The following is a 20,651-nucleotide window of genomic DNA, read 5'->3' on the forward strand; positions in this document are numbered from 1 at the left end:
TGATTTTTCTACAAGTCCACCATATATGATAATAAGTTGCATCATCACAGTCACATCTCCAACATTTAGCTTGCACATTAGAATACATACATGATAATTTTTTAGGATCTAAATGCCATCTATAAAACATTTTATAAAAATTTTCTCTTAAATTTTGTGCTTGTGTAAATTTCACATTTCTAATCCAAATCTTTTCCCAAGTTTCCATCATTACTGGCTCTTGAAAATTTTGTGCCCATTTAATCATACAGTCTTTAACCAATTCCGTCTCAGAATCTATTTCCAATAAAGCATTATACAACCTTTTAATATGCATTTGTTTTTGATCTCTAATTTGTTTTACCAGATTCTCCTCATTTTGCACAAAGCCAATTTTTTGATCTTCCTTCCATCTAGCTTGAAGTTGACCATACTGAAACCATGTATAAGTTATACCTTCTTCTCTCAGTATATCTAAAGATTTCAAGTACATTACCCCCCTTTCCATAATAAGAAGCTCTTTATAGGTAATCACCTCCTGTTTTTGTTCTATACTTATATTTTCTATTGCATGTCTAGGATTTGCCCATAAAGGTATCTTATAATTTAACTTATATTGATATTTTTTCCAAACCCTTAACAAAGCATTTCTTAATATATGAACCTTAAATACTTTATCCACTTTTTTGTCATATAACAAATAGGCATGCCATCCATATAACAAATCATAACCTTCTAAATTCAAAATTCTCCCCTCAGTTAAATTAAACCAATCACTGATTTGTGATAAAACCGCTGCTTCATAATATAATCTTAAATTAGGCATTTTAAGACCCCCTCTTTCACGTGTATCTTGTATAATTTTCATTTTTATTCTGGGTTTTTTCCCAGCCCAAATAAAAGTATTAACACCTTTCTGCCATTCTCTCAGATTTTCATCTTTCTTAAGCACAGGTATCATTTGGAACAGAAATAAAAATCTAGGTAAAACATTCATTTTAATTGCTGCAATTCTTCCCAATAAAGACAACTGTAATTTTTTCCAATTTTCCATATCCTTCTGTACCTTCTGCCAAAGTACCTCATAATTGTTTTTGTATAATTTTGTATTTGAAGCTGCTATGTATACCCCTAGATATTTAACCTTTTTAACTATTTCAAAATCTGTTAATCTTGCTAATTTGTCTCTTTCAAATGTAGTCATATTTTTAACTATCATCTTTGTCTTATGTGAATTAACTTTAAATCCTGATACTTTCCCATATTGATTAATTATATCCAATATATATGGAGCCGACTCTATAGGTTGAGATAAAGTAATAACCAAATCATCTGCAAAGGCTCTTAATCTGTAATCTTGTTGTCTAATTACAATACCCTTCAATTTTTGTGAATCACGTATCTTATTCAGTAATACCTCCAAAGTCAAAATAAATAATAGTGGGGACAGAGGACACCCCTGTCTTGTTCCTTTCTCAATTTTAAAAGCCTCTGTTAAACCTCCATTAACTATGATTTGTGCTGATTGCTGTTGGTATATCGCTCTAATTGATTGTGTAAAATATTCCCCAAAGTGCATTTTCTCTATTATTTTAAACAAAAATTGCCAGTTCAAACGATCAAATGCCTTCTCTGCATCCAAGAATATAAACGCTGCAGGGACTTGATTATGTTTTTCCAAATATTCCAATAAGTTTACAATTTGTCTAACATTATATCTCATTTGTCTACCTTTTATAAACCCAGATTGATCATTGTGAATTATTTGTTGCATAACTGGCATTAGTCTATTAGCTAATATTTTAGCAAAAATCTTATAGTCAGTATTCAGAAGTGAAATTGGCCTATAATTCTCCGGCTTAATGGAATTTCGGTCCTCCTTTGGAATTAGTGAAACAAAGGCTGTTTTCCAAGAAGGTGGTACTCCTCCTCCTAATTGTATTTTATTAAATAAAATTTTTAATGGTTCTAACATTTCGGATTGTAAATGTTTATAATAAACAGCTGTTAGTCCATCTGTTCCCGGAGCCTTACCTATTTTTAATTGTTTAATTGCTCCAACAATTTCCTCAGAAGTTATAGGTTGATTCAATCTATCTCTCTGTTCCAACGTTAATTCAGGAATCTCCATCTTTAGATATCTATCAATATCAACATCTTGAATTGCTTCTTTAGCATATAATTTTGTATAAAACTCCAAAAAAGCCTTTTTTATTAAATTCTGTTGATAAATCTCTTTACCTCTAAATTCTATTTTGTCTATAATATGTGATTTCTGTTTTTTCCTCATCGTGTAAGCCAACCATCTCCCAGGTTTATTAGCATTACAAAACGTATTATGTCTGGCATATTGTATGCTAGTTGCGACTTGCCCCGCCATTAACATATTAAATTGCTCTCTTAAAATATTAATCATATCTTTTGCCTTTTTATCTCCCGGATTAATTATAAGCAATTGTTCCTTCTTTTTAATTTCCTCCTCTATCTCTTTCCGTCTATTTTGTTGTTTTAATCTATATTTATTATTCAAAAAAATTAATGTTCCTCTCATATAAGCCTTACACGCATCCCATACCATCTCCATCGAAGTTCCTTTGTTCATATTATTAATAAAAAATTCTTTCATTTGTTTTTTAAGCTCACACAAATTGTCTTCATATCTGAATAAATTCTCATTTAGCCTCCAAGACCTCCTTTCCCCTCTCTCCTGCTCTAGTTCCACCCAAACCGGGCTATGATCAGTTAAAGTTCTTGGACATATCTTCGTACTCTTCACCCTAGAAAAAAGATCGTTTGTAGTTAATATAAAATCAATCCTTGAAAAAGATTGGTGCCTATCTGAGAAAAAAGTAAAATCGCTCTCCAATACGTTCCTTTCTCTCCAAATGTCTCTAAGCTCCATATCCTCCAAAATATCAAAAAAAGATTTAGGCAACTTAGCACGCATTGAGATCTTGGAAAGACTTTTCTTATCTTTCTGGGTATCTAATACCCCATTCCAATCACCCATTAAAAATAAGGATCTATAATCCCATTGTAGTATTTTAGTATGTAAAAGTTTGTAAAATTTATCTTGTTGTTGATTAGGTGCATATACCCCAATTACAAGCAGCTTCCCACTCTGTGTTGTTAATTCAACTGCAATATATCTACCTTGAGTATCAGCCTCAATTAAATTGGCCACTAAGCCTCTTTTAACATATATTACTAGGCCGTTTTTCTTTTCTGATGCTGATGCCACAAAGTGTGTACCTAATTTCGAATTTATCAAGTACTTTTGATCTGAAGATTTAATATGCGTTTCTTGCAAACAAATAACATCGTTCTGAAATTGCTTCAAATAATGAAATATTTTCTTTCTTTTTTGTGGAGAATTTAAACCGTTAACATTCCAAGATAGAAATTTATTTGCCATCTCTGGGCGTTCCAAGCTTCGAGAGCATCAGCTGAACCTCCTCCGCCATTTTAGACTTCGGCCTAGCTCCTCCCACTGCTTGCGTTTTTTGGGCTTGTTGAGTTGAATCTTGAGGCTGTTGTGCCATATGTTGTTTATAAGTAGCCCTTGTCAATCGTTGATCTTTTGGCAGCTGAATCATCGTTAATGACTCCAAGGTTGGTGGTGGACCCCCAGTCAGTAATGGATCTTCTTCCAGAATAGCTCCTCCAGCTAACACTTGAGCATAGGTTTGTGGTTGCCCTCCATCTTTCTCTTGTTGAGTAATTTCCAATTGCTTTCTAGCACCCCCTGGTGAGGGTGGCCTTCCAGCCTTTAAAACATTGGCATAAAAATCTTTTGCTTTTCCAACTGTGTTTAAACGATGTCTTTGCCCAGCGTATGGCACTATTATCCCAAATGGGACATCCCATCTGTACTGAATTTGCTGGTTTCTTAGTTCATTCACCAAAAAGCCAAACTGCTTTCTATCTCTTAACATTTTAGGAGGAAGCTCTTTCAGGACCACCAGCTCTTGTCCTTCCACTTTAATCTTATTTCTATAAGACGCTTGCAAAATGTCATTTCTAACTCTCCTTGTTGTAAAGTAGATCACCACATCTCTTGGTAGCTGCTTTTGTTTTGCCAGCCAGGAATTGACCCTGTAAATTTTGTCCATTTGAATTGCCACATCTTCTGGCCTCTCTGGAATCAGCTCTGCTAAAGCATTGGAGCAAACATCTTTTAAATTTTCACCACTCTTTTCTTTCAAACCTCTCAGCCTCAGGGCAAATTCCATTGACCTGTACTGTAACATAACCATCTCGTCATCCACTTTCTCTGTCTGTATCATAACCTCTCCCAGTTTAGTTGCAATCTCCAAATTAGCATCATCAATTTCCCGCACTCTCTCCTCAATTTTTAACATGTGAGTAGCCAATCCTGAAACTGCATAAACAATATCATCTCTTATTTCATCATGTTTTTCCTCCACCACACTTGTAAGTTTCTTTAACTCCTCTGAGAATCCTTTCATCATTTCTGTCTGATTATTCAGGGCACCCATTATAAATTCTTTAAGGTCTTGTGACTGTGTATCAGCCGGAAGTTGTTGTTTTTGAGTCACTACAGGGGAACCTCCTCCCCCTTTAGAAGTTGGTGGCTTTAGTTGTTTAGCAGCCATTTTATTTAAAGAAAAGTTTTCCTTTTACAGCCAAAAAATCTTGTGAACAGTCTTAGAAAGTATATTCCAAAGTTTTTCCAAAATAAACAATCCTCTCTTCAAACTATACTCAAAACCCAGTAGTTTTCTCTTCAGGCAGAGGGCTATTAACAAGCAGTTTCCTTTTAACTTTCACTTTCCCTTCCGCCCATAACAAAGGCTTCCTCCCAGCCTCCAACTCCAGAGAGCTCCGTTTGCAACAATGTATTCACAGAGTTAAGTTCTGTTTCTCTTAAAAAGCTTGCACTCTTGCTTCCGCTCTGTCTGCCTTGTTGGAAATCATTAAAACTCACTGTTTGCTGGCAGAATTGGACGCAGACGTCTTGCTCTGAAGACAGAGGCACCAGCGATCCGGAGCGATGGGAGGGGTGAACTGGGGAGCTCTCACCCTCCGAGTCCCTGGAATTAATCCAGTGACTTTCGGGGAGCTCTACCCACCCCCTCCGGCTCTCCTCTCCTTCTTTGCCCGAAGGAGAGTTTTTTCAAACCGCCGGACAGCTGTTTAGCGCTGTCAGGGCGGTTTTAACAGATCGGGTGGCTGGCGGTCTATAAAGACCGTCCTCGACGATCTGCGGAGCCACCGGAAGTCATCCCAAGAACCTGAATTTTGATCACATGATTCCTGGGGTGCTGCAATGGCCGTAATTTAGAGGCCATTTGTTCAGTGTTGCCATAACTTCAAATGGTCATCAAACAAACGGTTGTTAAGAAATGATGACCTATCATCAATTTTAAAAATAAACAATGAACTGTTTTTGGAAATAATCTCACTCCCCTCTCCCCCTGAACAATAGATGTAGACTCTGATCTAAAGAAGTTATTATTTTGGAAGTTAAGCTATTAAACTTTTCTGGATTGCACTATAAACTATCACACCCATGAAAAAAAGGCACTCAGATTGCCATAGTAATGTTGTAAGGATATTTAGTATTTACATAAGTAAATATACAGCCAGTTTGGCATAGTGATTAAGGCATCAAGCTAAACAGCAGAAGATTGCAAAGTTTAGTCCTGCATCGTAATCTGCGTAATCCCAGTAGCCATCAAGAGTCAACGTTCACCCGAAAGATGAATATATATATATATATATATATATATATATATATATGTATGTATGTATGTATGTATGTATGTATGTAGCTACCTCTGAACTCTATAGTACTTCACCTTTTCAAAGCTTCTCAACATATGAGAATTAACAAGGAACCTGAAGCATGAGTATTTTTTTCATCATGCGAACATTCCACACTCTAATTCATACGCAAGAGATTATCAAAAATGTATTTTTGCAAAACAGTGCATGCATTATTAAAGAAAAATAGTTGAGTTTTTTAAAAGTTTGAAAATACTTTACATGCAGTTCTAAAGAACTACGCATATTTCAATTGTTAGGCTCCCAAATCAGCCTGCAAATAGAATAAACATTTACTGAGAAGCTTGCATTCCACAAACTTGGCTGAATTTGAAAGGAATAGATGAGGTATAAAATCCTCTGTTCTGTCTGAAAGATACTTATGTTTACAGAACACTATTTTCATTCTATATCAGAGTTGTATATTCCATCTTTTATCTTTATTAAACCAAAGGTAACCTACACAAAAACAGCATAATTCATGTATTCCGCTTCTAATCCACCATTACTTAAATCAAATGTCCTGTTAGCTATAAAAATAAGATGAAGAAAGTACAGCTGCTACTAGGGTGGTCTTTCATGCACTTTTTAATAAAATTCTGAATATCCACTCAGGTACTCCCAAGTAAGAAGAAATATTTATATGCCTCTCTGGGAAGTTTTATTTTGTGATAATAAGTAGATAAGAGATCGATAAAACTCTGATGATAAAAAGAACAAAAGTCATAATGTTACTAACCTACTTTATTCATAGTTATTTGTCAGAGATGTAAAATTTACACTATAAATTGCAGTTCAAGCAACTACTCTTATCAGTAAAAATTAGAATATGCCCAGCATTTTTGCATTACCATTTAGGTGCACTTTTGCAAAATGTGGTATTGATTTTAAGATCTGACAGCTCTTAACAAACCCTGTGCAGTAGATATAGGCTTTTTTTGGATCAGATGGCATGTCTTTAAAAACACTGATACTGAATGATGTTATACATAAAACAATCTGTTTTAGCATTTCAGTTGCTTTAACTGTTTACCATTTCTATAATCCAGCATACTAAAAAAGGCACTGTTGTATCCATATATTTTGAATTATGTCTCTTTGATTACTTTTAAAGGTAGTTCTTGACTATCCAAAATGTGATCACATGACCATGGGGTCACTGCAGTGTTTCTAAGTCCCAGGAGAGTTTGTATGTCACTTTTTCAGTGCCATCATAACTGAGTGGTAGTTATACAAATGGTGATAAATTGAAGACTACCTGTATTAAAAATATGTTAATACTTTGCAATTAGAATAGAGAACAGCTATTTTATCTATAGACCAATCAATTAACAGTAACAGAGTTGGAAGGGACCTTGGAGGTCATCTAGTCCAACCCCCCTGCTCACGCTGGAGACCTATGAGGGATTCGAACCGCCGACCTTGTTAGCCACTGAGCCACTTAGGGAGCTGCCTACGTAAATTAAATTAAATTTAAATTAAAATAAAGTAAACTAAACTAAGTAAATAGTAAATTAATTACTATTGATAGTAGATAAAATAGATTACAGACAAGAATTGTTATTTCATAGATTTTAGATTATTAGAACAAAAGGGGGGAACCAAAATCACATTTAGAAAGCATATTTAGATAAAATAATACACACATTCATATTATACCTTTTGATTGCTCTTAGCTTTTCTGTCTAGAAAACCGTTACCTCTTTTTACAGAATATTTTCTTTTTACAAACTTTTTACAGAAAATGGAAGTAAAGCATTTGACAGTAGTAAATTACAGTTACTGTATAAATCTGTATATGAAAATATGAGAAATGTTAAGGCATTTCGCTGTCAGAAAAGTAGTATATCTTATGCAGTCTATCGTGTAGAATAAATGTTGGGTGAAAAGTGCAAGTATTATGTAGCCCATTTTGTTGAATGGAAATGAGAATTGGTATATCAGGAGAAATGTTAAAGTAAACTGAATGCAATGGGAGTAGGGAATTTAGATATACTGCATACCAAGAATGAATAGTTGTTGTGAACTGAAAACAAAAGTGCATTCAGTTCATAACAATTTTAAAAAATTACTGATTTTGATTTTGTTCATATTAAGAGAATGTAAAATAATCAAACTACAAAACATACAACGTAGAGAAAAACTGAGAAAGACATGGTCATGGTTATAGAGTTAATGAGATTTAAAAAAAAGAGATTAAAAAAAACAATGTATGAATTGATATGCCAACTGTGGTAAAAGCAGGGATAATTTGCAAGGATAGAAAATTATGGAGCAATATATGAATAGTGTTGATGTAAACAAGATTTAGTTCCATTTGCTTTTCTTTTATCTATTGCCTTTTGTTTGTTTACTACTTCTTTTTCTGCACTTTGCATAACCCTGCTTATTCTGAAACTGGATAGGTTAACGGATATCTTTGTATGTATATAAATTGTACTAAAAACTCATTTGTATGTTTAGATTTTTCATCTCGCTTATACTAATTTGAATAATTTTTAAAAACTTTGATATAAACAATGTGATACATACAGTTCAATCCCACAGTCTTCCATTTTCTTCAACATTGCCCTTAGAATTTCATCTAACATTCATTTAGATTTTATAGTGAATTTTTCATTCATTTAAACACACGTGGCTGCTACTTGTGTACCAGCCCTGTGTTTCTGAGGTTGACTGATTTACAGTCAGCAAATGTGAATTGAGGAATCTGAAGCTTCAATCCTTCATTTCACTACCTTCCAGATAATCTATAGCGGGGGTGTCAAACTCAAGGCCCAGGGGCCACATTGGAAATAGCAAAGGACCGGCCTGCGGTGCCTTTGCCAGTGAAAACTGAGCTTGGGAGGGACATGCACCACCCTCCCAGACTGTTTTAGGACGCGACGGCCTCCTGCAGCCCTCTGCCAGTGAAAATGGAGCTTGGGGGGGCACACAGAGCCCCACCAAGCTGTTTTCACTGACAGAGGGCTGCAGGAGACTTTTGCACCCAAAAACGGAGCTTGGGAACCCATTTTTACTGGCTGAATGCTCAGGCCACCACAGGTGCCCCCTCTGACAAGAGTGATGTCAAGCTGACCACACCCACCCTGGCCATTCCCACCCCGGCCTGAGGTCAAACACAACCCTGATGCGGCCCTCAATGAAATCTATATCTGATCTCTAGCTATAAATGTCTTACTGTTTAAGAGGAAAGAATCTGTAGGCAGAGACTCTTCTAGGAATGATGCCTGCCAGGTTTTCATACAAAAGGGGGAATGAATATTATCTTTGATCCTGGGTAAGCAACACATAAACAATGTGGTAGCCTCACATTGAAATGAACAAGGATATGCATTCAATTTTGTAGCAACTACTATTGTTGGATGAACAGGGACAAAAATATCCAGAGAAATGATTGACGCCTGGGAAATCCCTTTTCAATCAATAGGAGTTCTGATTTACCACCAGAGTAAAGAGCCTATTAGGTTCTTAGGAGCTAAGAGTGCGGTGATACTAGGAAACAATGATTAACAACTTAATAGCCAGCCATGAACATCCTAATTAACAACAACAACAAAAAAAAAAAAAGCTACACACAAGCAGGAACCATATATGAAGAACAGACCAGTGCACATATTCTAGAGGGAGAGAAGTTCTTTGATGATGGGCTCCAGTATGAGCTGAAAGCTTGGAAGAATAAACCACTGAGTGTCTTTAAAAATTGGATGGAAATAATTTGCCTCAGGGAGGGCCTACCTCTGTTATGCTCACACTTACATTGCTACAAAAGGTATGGCTTAATTTGGTATTACAATTTATATTGTCTATCGAGCATAAGAGCTGAGGTGGCGCAGTGGTTATAGTGCAGTACTGCAGACTACTTCAGCTGACTGCTAGCTGCAGTTCAGCAGTTCAAATCTCAACAGGCTCAAGGCTGACTCAGCCTTCCACCCTTCTGAGGTTGGTAAAATGAGGACCCAGATTGTTGGGGGCAATAGGCTGACTCTGTAAACCGCTTAGAGAGGGCTGTAAAAGCACTATGAAGCAGTATATAAGTCTAAGTGCTATTGCTATTGCTATTGCTATGAACGTGAGTATTATAGTCAATGGCTGTAATAAAACTGAACTGCTTTGGGTGTATAAAGGGAATTGTAAGGAATTTTCTTCATACAAAGCAAGCCATCTTGTGATGTATAGAAATCAATAGCCTGTATTTAATTTTGCATGACATTATCAGAGGCAGCAGCCATATTCCAAAAATGAAAAAATGCAAGTTGACTTCTAAATGAAGGAATGAGTTGCAAAGCAGTGGATTACAGTAGGATTTAGGGAAAGGATTTTGAATGTTAAAATAAGGATCAGAAGAAAGGTTTGTCTGAAGCAGAACCGGAATCAGGAAGGATTAAAACATAGGCTCTCTCTTCAAAGGCTTGAAAACATTCCTGCTCAGTTGAGTCAGAACTAACATAGAACAGACCGGCAAAGACACAACATCCATTCACTCAGTGACTGGAGAGCTCTAGCAAACTGTTGCACTTCATTAAAAAGCAAGTTTATCAATCACCGCATTCCCTTCCCTCTTTTTGCATAAAATTAAAAGCCCTTTAAAATGGTGCACATGGAAGAGACTAGATATATGTAATACCAGCTGCTTTGGAAAGAATCCTCTTCTGCTTTAAGAATTAAAGAATACTTCCGAAGTGACCTATCCAGAATAAGACTCATTTTAATCTAGTGCATAAAGTTTAAATTTACTTATTAAATTTCTATAACAAAAGAACCAGTTTAGAAAACAAAAGGAAGGACAGCAATAACTGAATGAAAAATAATGGGTGCTTCAATTCTACGGAAGATTTCTCCTTCAACAACCTGCACTTTTTTAAAAAAAAATCTTATCAGAAAACACATTCTACCAATATTTTAAAAAATGGAAAAACACCCTCTTTTCCCAAGTTTTAAATTGTTAAATCAATTTATAATAATTTTGAATTTAAGCCTAATTATATTACTGTCATTTTATGCTTTATTTTATTTTTTAAGCTATCTTGAGTAAAACAACAAAATAAGTAGAGCAACAAGGTATTAATTCAGTAACGGAGCAAAACTTACATTATCAAAGAACAGGGGAAGAAACAGTACATTGATGAAATCTCATACAAGTATTATCACACCATTAGTTTCTTAGTACAAAAGCATTTCATTTATATGATTATTATTCAGGCTGGAGATGGTGCCACATGACTCTTAAGATGCAAAAAGTATTATTCTGCAACAGAATTATCTTTTGTGTTAAAAGAAACCAAATGCACTCTAAAGACAAGCAAAAATATTAGGGAACAATCCTTTTTAGATTAAAAAAAAACCCATGTCCTATCCTACGAAGTAGCATAGAACTCTTGTTTTCATTGCATTAACACGGCTAGAAACAATTAGAAGCCAGCTCTCAATTAAATTTTGTACTTACTAATAAACTTGTTTTGCATAGTTTCTAGCAGAGCTTGATGAGCATCTTCATTCTGCAAAGCACATGAACATTCTCTGGCCAGTAATGTCCGTACAAGATGCTCTCCACAACCTATATAAATATCAGGATGGTTAATATACATGTGCAAAACAGAAAAATATATTTATCTTAACTAATAGTTTGTATGGAACTGCTATAGTACTTTTCTCCAAGTACAAATCTCAAAAGATTCCAATGAACTAGAAAGAACTTGAAAACCAAACCAAACAAAACAATCAGAACCCATAATTTCAGAGAGTATTAATTCACCATTTAGTCTCCCAGGATGATTTCAGTATAGTAAAGATTATTATTTCAAGCATGATCCATTGGTTTTACATTAAAAAAAAGAGTATGTGTATTTAAGATTCAGTTAGCAACACGTAGGGGCCTTCACAATGTTTTCTCACTTATGCTTATGTAAATTTCAAGCCACTTGAGTTATATTATAAATCAATAACAAAGAACAATGTTATGACATATAAACACCAAAGCCAAACTCATAAACATGGTATATCTTTTTTTAACCTTTGGGGTTGAACTTGGTAACTTTAATATGTTCAGTAATTAGCAAAACTAAATAGCTTATTCCTGCATTGCATTTCCAACATAAAAATAGTACTCAAGTTAATACTCCCCCCCCCCCATTTCTTCCTATTAACAGAAGCTTAACTGAAGAGGCAGGACAGAGTATATGTCTAATACTCTGTCCTGTCTCTTCAGTGAAGTTTTTGTTTTGGTGAATATTCTTGAATTTCCAAAGAGTCCTGTCATTTTTTTTTCCATCACACTTGGGAAAACTGTATGATCAACTATAGCTTACTTCTCTACATTCTCTGAAAGAAAGCACCAATGTTAACTACTACAGACATCATGTCAAGATATTTTACTGTAGAGATTTACACAAAGAACCTACTTTATTATAAACAGATGCTAAGCCAACAGTGTAGTACTTAACAAAGGATCACACTTGCCCCAGCCATCTTTTCAAAGTGCTAAAAGGTCACTCCAGAATAGATCTTGCTGAAAACAGACTAGCACCTTTAAACTGACAGCCTCGACTTCTACACACCTAACAGTTTAAATTTTTCATTCTGGAATAGTTTACAGTACTACTACTACTACATGCTGCTGACTAAGATCCATAGATACTTCCACTATTTTTGTTCCAATGCATTTTTAAAACAGGGCAAGGAGGCAGATACCTTCCATATGAATAGACCCGTGGGAGCTATATAACACTGACTCCTACTGTTTATTAAAGCCCACCCTCAAAGAAAAAGTGTTTCTCAAACTACAAGCAAAACGCAGAAATGTAACCAATTCTAAACATCAAGGTGACAGGTGAATGTTCTTTGCCAATTTCTTTGTTGGGACAGCTTGTCAAAAAGGCTACACTGATTTCATTGGCAGCTCACTGGCTGATGGAAGCATCTTTATGCTGCTTGTTTTCTCTTTTGTTGAAAATGTAAAGGTAAAGAGTAAAGGAGCCTCTGTGAGAATTTTACTCTGTAGTCGTTGCCAACTATAGAGGGCGGTGCTCATCTCCATTTCAAGGGCTGTTGAGCCAGCACTGTCTGAAGACACTTCTATGATCATTTGACCAGCATGAGATCAGTGAGTGCCGATACCTTCCCACTGAAGTGATACCTATTTATTTACTCGCATTTGCATGCTTCCAAACATCTAGATTGGTAGGAGCTAGGGTGAGCTCACTCGTCTCGTGTCTCTGAGGTCTCAAACCTCCTGGGCTGTTGGCTTTGCAGCTGACAACCCCAGTGTATTAACTGCTGAATCATCATGCCACCCTCCATAAAGGCTGATAAAAAAAATTGTTAGAAGTGCTATAGGTAAATCCGTATTATGGTAACTCTTTAAATATTCTGATAGTTTCTCTCTAGCCCTCAGTAGGATCATCGACAAGATTAAATACTTCTGACTGATGTATAACATCTGTACCATTTTAGGTAAAAGCTCAGATGTCTGGACATTTTTCTGTACCAAAAAAATCTCCACGCACAAACCTAGTCTTTTAGCTTCAATCCATTTCTACCACCATAGCTTATTATACAAGCAGAACTTTTTCAGTGAAGCTAATCAAATGGTTTCCTATTTCCCCCACTGGGTTCACCTCCTACCCATGGGCTCCTGACCAGTTTTCCTATCAACCTACCTGCCCTGACTGGGAGGGATAGGAAAGGAAAGGAAAGGAAAGGAAAGGAAAGGAAAGGAAAGGAAAGGAAAGGAAGGAAGGAAGGAAGGAAGGAAGGAAGGAAGGAAGGAAGGAAGGAAGGAAGGAAGGAAAAAAAGAAGGAAGGATTGATTCAGCTGTGGATCACCTGTATCACATGTCACTGGGGCCCTCATATTTTCATTGACGATTATTTCTAAAGCTAAGAAACATTTTTAAAAGGACCGATGTGCATTACAGTAGTACTCCAAGGTTAGGAAGTCTTTTGGGAGGTGCATGATTTTGTGCTGGCATTCTTCCTGGAATGATAGAATTAAACATGAAAAGCCCGAAAACTTCAAGGGCTGTGAGTGTTAACGTTCTTATCAGTTTACATGACCTTTGGTTACTACTACATGCAATGTTTTTCATTTCAGCTTATCACACAGCCAAGCGCCTACCCAAATCCCCTTTAAGCAGATTTCTTAAAGTTTAAAATAACCTCACAAAAGTCTTTTTTTTTTTCTTTAAAAAAAAAACAAACCCAGTATTGGGCAAAGTAAAACATGACTTATTAGTCAAGCCTAGCATCTTAGAGTCATCTACCAATGGAACCAAGATGGCATTGCAAAGAACTTCTGTAAAGCGAGGCATTTCGGAGCAGTGTGTCAAAGAAATTGTTTCTGCTTCTTTTGATGAGCTTTCCTTTCAAGTCAGGAAATTAGAAGCAGGTGTGACAGAGGGCATCTGCATTCATACACCACACTGAAAAACACACGTTTTCAATTTTCAGACATGAAAGCAACTCCTATTGAGTGGAGAAGAAATGAAAAGCCAGGCTTCTTTCTGCAAGCCACATGCAAAAAAGAAGGAAGCTAGGCGGTAAATTACAGCACATGAACTATTGTTAAATGATCAGATACAGCAGCAAAGTTGCTGGAGGATGCAGAGAAATTCATCTCTCCATGTTAGTTTAGTTTAGTTTAGTTTATTTGATTTGTATACCGCCCTACTCCTGAAGGACTCAGGGCGGTGAACAGCCAAACAATAAAATACATAGATACAAAAAATTTAAAAACCAGATAAAATCAAATTAAATCATTTTGGCCCAGACAGATGTTAGAACCATTATCTACTATACAGAAGTATTTTGAGCTTTTACTCCAAAGTGGCACCCATCGATATTTCAAAACTTGGTAGTAACTATTTTGAAAAATCAATTCAGTCACATACGAGGAAATGACAATTGAGATTGGAATTCAAACAGACAAATGCAGAAGTTTTTGAACAGAAATATTTAGATATTTCAAGATAGGTAGCATCAATATATTTCAAGAATTAGCATTCAGACAAATATTTATAAGAATAGTAAATACCTGAGGTACTCACAGCTGTAGAGTAAGGATTCTGAAATCCCATATTTTCAGCCCAGCAACCACATCCATAAAGAGCTGCCTGATAGAATAGTAAGAGGATTTTATGGAAAAAACAAAGTTTAATCAAATGTTAGAAAATAGGTTTCAATACAAACTCTAGGCTTGTGCATATTATCTGACAAGGTCCCTTATTTCTAAGCAAACTCTTTGTATTCCCCTAAACCATGAACCCATGAACATTACAGCTTCCTTGCAGAAGACAAGCTGAATCTTTTTTTATATATAGAAAAATCCACAATAAAATAACTTATAAAAACAATATTCAACAAATAAAATAATGATACAAAATATTATAAGCTACAATATTGGATAAGAATACATTATAGTCCTGAGAAATTTAATCTTTAGGATCATTACTAATGAAATTCATAAAAGGATGCTACATATCATAAAAACCTCTTGGTTCTGCATAACTTTTAATATGCTTCTGTATTTAATTTTCCATCGATACCATACACTTTTATTTTATAATGGCACATTTTCAATATAATTTACAACATTTCTATATTATCAGAAGGTAATTAACATATAACATTCTTAAACTGTTCTTAGAAAAGCTTGTCCACAAGCATAATTTTACTTCTTCTACAAATTGTTTGGAATTAATATTGGTAAGTACCCCTCTCTCCATATTCCAAAAGATGTTTATCTAAGGCACCTCCACCATGACCTTTTTCACTGCCTTTCTAACCATTTTGGGAGTATATTCTGTAAATCTATTATGTATACAGCAGTACAGTACTATTTATAAATTAACTTCAAAGAACTCTTTCTAACAAATGTAGGAATGACTCAGAAGGATTATTTCTGCCAAATTCTTTCCCACATTGGTAGATCCCTGTTTTTTTTTAAGTCTGCCTCCAAAAGTAATTTAAGGAATTGTTTAGGATGGGTACACAATTATTTTAAGAATGGTGTAAATTTTAGAGCAAATTGGCTGAAACAATGGCAAGAAAATAGCATAGTATCCCATTCACTGATTTTTATAGTGAATCTCAATTCAAAGATATATGCAGGAAGAGGGCAAATGGCAATATGAATGCCATGCCACAAGTTCTGCCATTTTTATATGGGCATTGGTATATTACAATCATATATAAAAGGGGCAGAGCTTATGTTGCTGCTCCAGGGCTCACTTCATCATTTTGCAAAATTATCAGTTTTCCCCAACATTTCTGTTTTAGTTGTTCAGACTGTATCCCAAAACCTTTTTCATAAATCATGAAAACTCAGAAAATTAACAATATCAGTCTGTAAGTTTATGTATTGTATACTTGTAAATGTAATTGTTTATTGTTTCATATCTTGCCATATCTTCCAGAGCACAAAGTGGCTTACATGGAGATTTTATCTCATTTTATCTCCACAACATTCACCATGTAATCTATGTTGGACTGAGAGAGTGACCATTCCAACATCATCCAATGAGTTTTCATGGTTGAGATGGAATTGAACCTGAGACCCCTGGTCCTGCATCTTAGTCATTATAACACTGATAAGGGGAAACCATGAGGTTTCCCTTGGCAAGAATCTGATAAAAAAAATCCCTGCCTTGCCTAACCTCAAGAGTATTTCAGAAAGTAATGGAATAGTTGTGGATAAAACATCAGGCTAGAAACCAGGAATCTATGGGGTGACCTTAGGGCAGCCCGTCTCTCTCATGCCACCCTATGGCAACATAGGGTACCCTAGGCAATGGCAAATCACTTTCAAAACCTTTGCTAAAAAAACTGTAGAAACCCATCTAGACAATTGCCAGAAGTCAATACTGACTAGAAAGTATATGAAAAACACAGAATAGGAAACAGTTTCCAAGTCAATTTTAAGAAGCAAGCAGGACCACATCTAAAATGTATTTTATTAAGTGTTTGGTAGTTCCTACTGAGAATGGATTATCATATAAATCTCTAACCTGAACTAGCATTGTTTTCATCAAGTTGAAGAATGTGCTCTCTATTTGACAGCAAGTTTGGTTCAAAAAAGTGAAGATGTACCATCAAATTAAACCTACCTGACCAACTCTCCCAGGATGTTTCAAAGCTAAGCCTCCACTGGAAACGGCAGCAGCAACATTTCCTTCTTGATCAATAACAACTGCTCCAACAGTGTCCAATGTTTCTGACTCATTTTCCTATACAACAGAAAAACAAAGACATTGAAAAGATATCCTTAAGCAGTGAGATATTTTTGCAGTTGAAGTCATATGGGAGCTTAAAGCCAAATAACTATCAATAGAGGACAGGACTGTTTACTTTTCTTGACCAGATTGCACATACTCTACATCCATTGGTTGAGATCACTTGCTAAGGTCAGTTTTTGCACCTAAGATATGAAGTTTATCTACAAGACAGAAGGCTGTCTCACCAACAATAGCTCTAGTCAGGGAAACTTTTTTACCAACTTGTTCCGAATAAAACTTCAATAATAACAAAACACCTCTAATGAAGTATTTTCTTCCTCTGAATAAGCAAAATAAGACAGGGCTTTACTCAAAATGTATACAAGTCCCCAGGTTAAAAACGTCCCAATTTAAGGACATCTTATAGCACAATTGTATATAGCAAAATTCCAGATAAATACACAATGATTCAAATTTATTTATTTTATTTTTATTTATTTTTATATGCCGCCTTTCTCCGGAGACTCAGGGCGGCTTACAATGCGTTAAGCAATAGCCTTCATACTTTTGTATATTTTATACAAAGTCATCTTATTGCCCCCACAAACCGGGTCCTCATTTTACTCACCTTAGAAAGGATGGAAGGCTGAGTCGACCTTGAGCCTGGTGAGAATTGAACTCGCAGTAATTGCAGGCAGCTGGATGTTAAATGCTGCCTTAGTAGGAGGCATTAGCCTCCTACACCACTCAGGCTCAAATTCACAATACTACTTCTATGGTAGTTTAATACTCTTCTGGCCTACATACAAATTCAACCTAAGGGAAAGATTTGGGGAATGGAACTTGTTCTTAAACTGGGGGTTTACCAGTAGTGTGAAGATAACTTATGCAATGCCTTTTACAACATTAACTACATTACAGTGGCATTTCAAGAGTAATTTTTTAAAAACCACAAAAAATGCCCCAAAAATTCTGCTAATAGTGACTAGGGTTGAAATAAGCAATAATAAGTTATTATTCTCTTTCTAATGCTCATTTTTCTATTTCTTTTTAGGATACTGTTTGCTGTCTCTTATTTTTTTACATAGCAGGGTACGAGGAATGAGATAGGAGGATTAATCATTACCAAAATGCTTCCAGAATCAGGCTCAGGATCAAATAAAATTAAGTTATGGGCTGCAAATTACCTAGTCCTGAAATGTATTTTTAATGAAATGTAAGCTCTATTGGACTCAAATGGAACTTACTGCTCAATGCAGATCCAGACAGGACAGCAGCGAAAAGGGTGTGTTTTTCATCCCTAAGTATCCTTACTTAGGACTACGTTTTTCTGAATATATACAGGTGAAACTCAAAAAATTAGAATATCGTGCAAAAGTTCATTTATTTCAGTAATGCAACTTAAAAGGTGAAACTAATATATGAGATAGACTCATTACATGCAAAGTGCAATAGTTCAAGCCTTGATTTGTCATAATTTTGATGATTATGGCTTACAGCTCATGAAAACCCCAAATTCACAATCTCAGAAAATTAGAATATTGTGAAAAGGTTCAATATTCTAGGCGCAAAGTGTCCCTCTAATCAGCTAATTAAGCCATAACACCTGCAAAGGGTTCCTGAGCCTTTAAATGGTCTCTCAGCCTGGTTCAGTAGGAATCACAATCATGGGAAAGACTGCTGATCTGACAGTTGTGCAGAAAACCATCATTGATACCCTCCATAAGGAGGGAAAGCCTCAAAAGGTAATTGCAAAAGAAGTTGGATGTTCCCAAAGTGCTGTATCAAAGCACATTAATAGAAAGTTATGTGGAAGGGAAAAAGGTGGAAGAAAAAGGTGCACAAGCAGCAGGGATGACCGCAGCCTGGAGAGGATTGTCAGGAAAAGGCCATTCAAAAGTGTTGGGGACTTTCACAAGGAGAGGACTGAGGTTGGAGTCAGTGCATCAAGAGCCACCACAAACAGACGGATCCTGGACATGGGCTTCAAATGTCGTATTCCTCTTGTCAAGCTGCTCCTGAACAACAAACAACGTCAGAAGCGTCTTACCTGGGCTAAAGAAAAAAACGAACTGGTCTGTTGCTCAGTGGTCCAAAGTCCTCTTTTCTGATGAGAGCAACTTTTGCATCTCATTTGGAAACCAAGGACCCAGAGTCTGGAGGAAGAATGGAGAGGCACACACTGCAAGATGCTTGAAATCCAGTGTGAAGTTTCCACAGTCTGTGTTGATTTGGGGAGCCATGTCATCTGCTGGTGTTGGTCCACTGTGCTTCATTAAGTCCATGGTCAATGCAGCCATCTACCAGGAGATTTTGGAGCACTTCATGCTTCCTTCCGCAGACGAGCTTAATGGGGATGCTGACTTCATTTTCCAGCAGGACTTGGCACCTGCCCACACTGCCAAAAGTACCAAAACCTGGTTCAATGACCATGGGATTACTGTGCTTGATTGGCCAGTAAACTCGCCTGACCTGAACTCCATAGAGAATCTATGGGGCATTGCCAAGAGAAAGATGAGAGACATGAGACCGAACAATGCAGAAGAGCTGAAGGCCGCTATTGAAGCATCCTGGTCTTCCATAACACCTCAGCAGTGCCACAGGCTGATAGCATCCATACCACGCCGCATTGAGGCAGTAATTGATGCAAAAGGGGCCCAAACCAAGTACTGAGTACATATGCATTCTTATACTTTTCAGAGGTCCAATATTGTTCTATGTACAATCCTTGTTTTATTGATTTCATGTAATATTCTAATTTTCTGAGATTGTGAATTTGGGGTTTTCATGAGTTGTAAGCCATAATCATCAAAATTATGACAAATCAAGGCTTGAACTATCTTGCTTTGCATGTAATGAGTCTATCTCATATATTTGTTTCAACTTTTAACTTGCATTACTGAAATAAATGAACTTTTGCACGATATTCTAATTTTTCGAGTTTCACCTGTATTCACTGATAGATTTAATATATTCCAAGGTTTGTATCTTGTTTTATCCTTGTTTTACTAGATACTAGAGTATCTTGCTAGAGTATCAAGAGTATCTTGAGATCTGATATAATCAAATACACAAAACATTTGTTTTTAAAGTAATTATTTTTAGAGGCTACAACTTTTGGCAAAAACAAAGATTAGAGTTCCAACCATCATTTTACTAATTATTTATCAACTGGACTTTCAAGAGATCTTCTGCCAGATCTTCCCATTACAAGCGAGCACTGCACATGAGTTTCCCATTCAAATTAATACAGTGGAAAGAGTTGTATATATGCTTCCTTCTAATGAAGATTAAAGTCCTTAGAACAAAGGCTCTCCAAGAAGCAACCGAAGGCCATCGTAAATCCTCTTTAATCTGAATGACTATGGTTCCAAGAAAGAATAAAAGTTGTAAACCAAGTTCATCCCATTTAGCCATGCAGAAGCTCAAATAAGTTATGGAAAACAAAGTGTTTATTATGAAAACATATGAGAAGCAATGATAGACCATTTTGGTCAACTGGAGCTCCTATGGTTCTTGTGGCCTTCAAATTCTTACTTTGCAAGTCTTCTAGCTTTCTCTTGAAAATGCCAAAAATAAAATAAAAATGGAAACACCATTTCCTGCCATTTTGAACTGAGAATCAGATAAAAACTGCAGTAAGTCTTAAGTCGCCCCTCTCTGCAACTCCCTCTG

General features: G+C 36.0%; 1 protein-coding gene across 2 annotated transcripts in view; it reads right to left on the reverse strand.

Moving 5' to 3' along the window:
* The window catches only part of TASP1 (taspase 1), a 70,127-nt gene that overhangs the window by 16,135 nt on the left and 33,341 nt on the right, over nt 1-20,651 (reverse strand). For both annotated transcript variants that reach the window (XM_070956464.1, XM_070956472.1), the window contains 3 exons: nt 16,869-16,988; nt 14,798-14,876; nt 11,213-11,323 (listed from right to left, as the gene is read on the reverse strand). In XM_070956464.1, the coding sequence (XP_070812565.1) occupies nt 11,213-11,323; nt 14,798-14,876; nt 16,869-16,988 (310 nt within the window). The remainder of the gene's footprint in view (nt 1-11,212; nt 11,324-14,797; nt 14,877-16,868; nt 16,989-20,651) is intronic.

Source organism: Pituophis catenifer, unplaced genomic scaffold (assembly GCF_029215685.1).
Source record: "Pituophis catenifer annectens isolate HBS135680 unplaced genomic scaffold, rPitCat1.0.hap2 SCAF_1, whole genome shotgun sequence".
NCBI lineage: Eukaryota > Metazoa > Chordata > Lepidosauria > Squamata > Colubridae > Pituophis > Pituophis catenifer.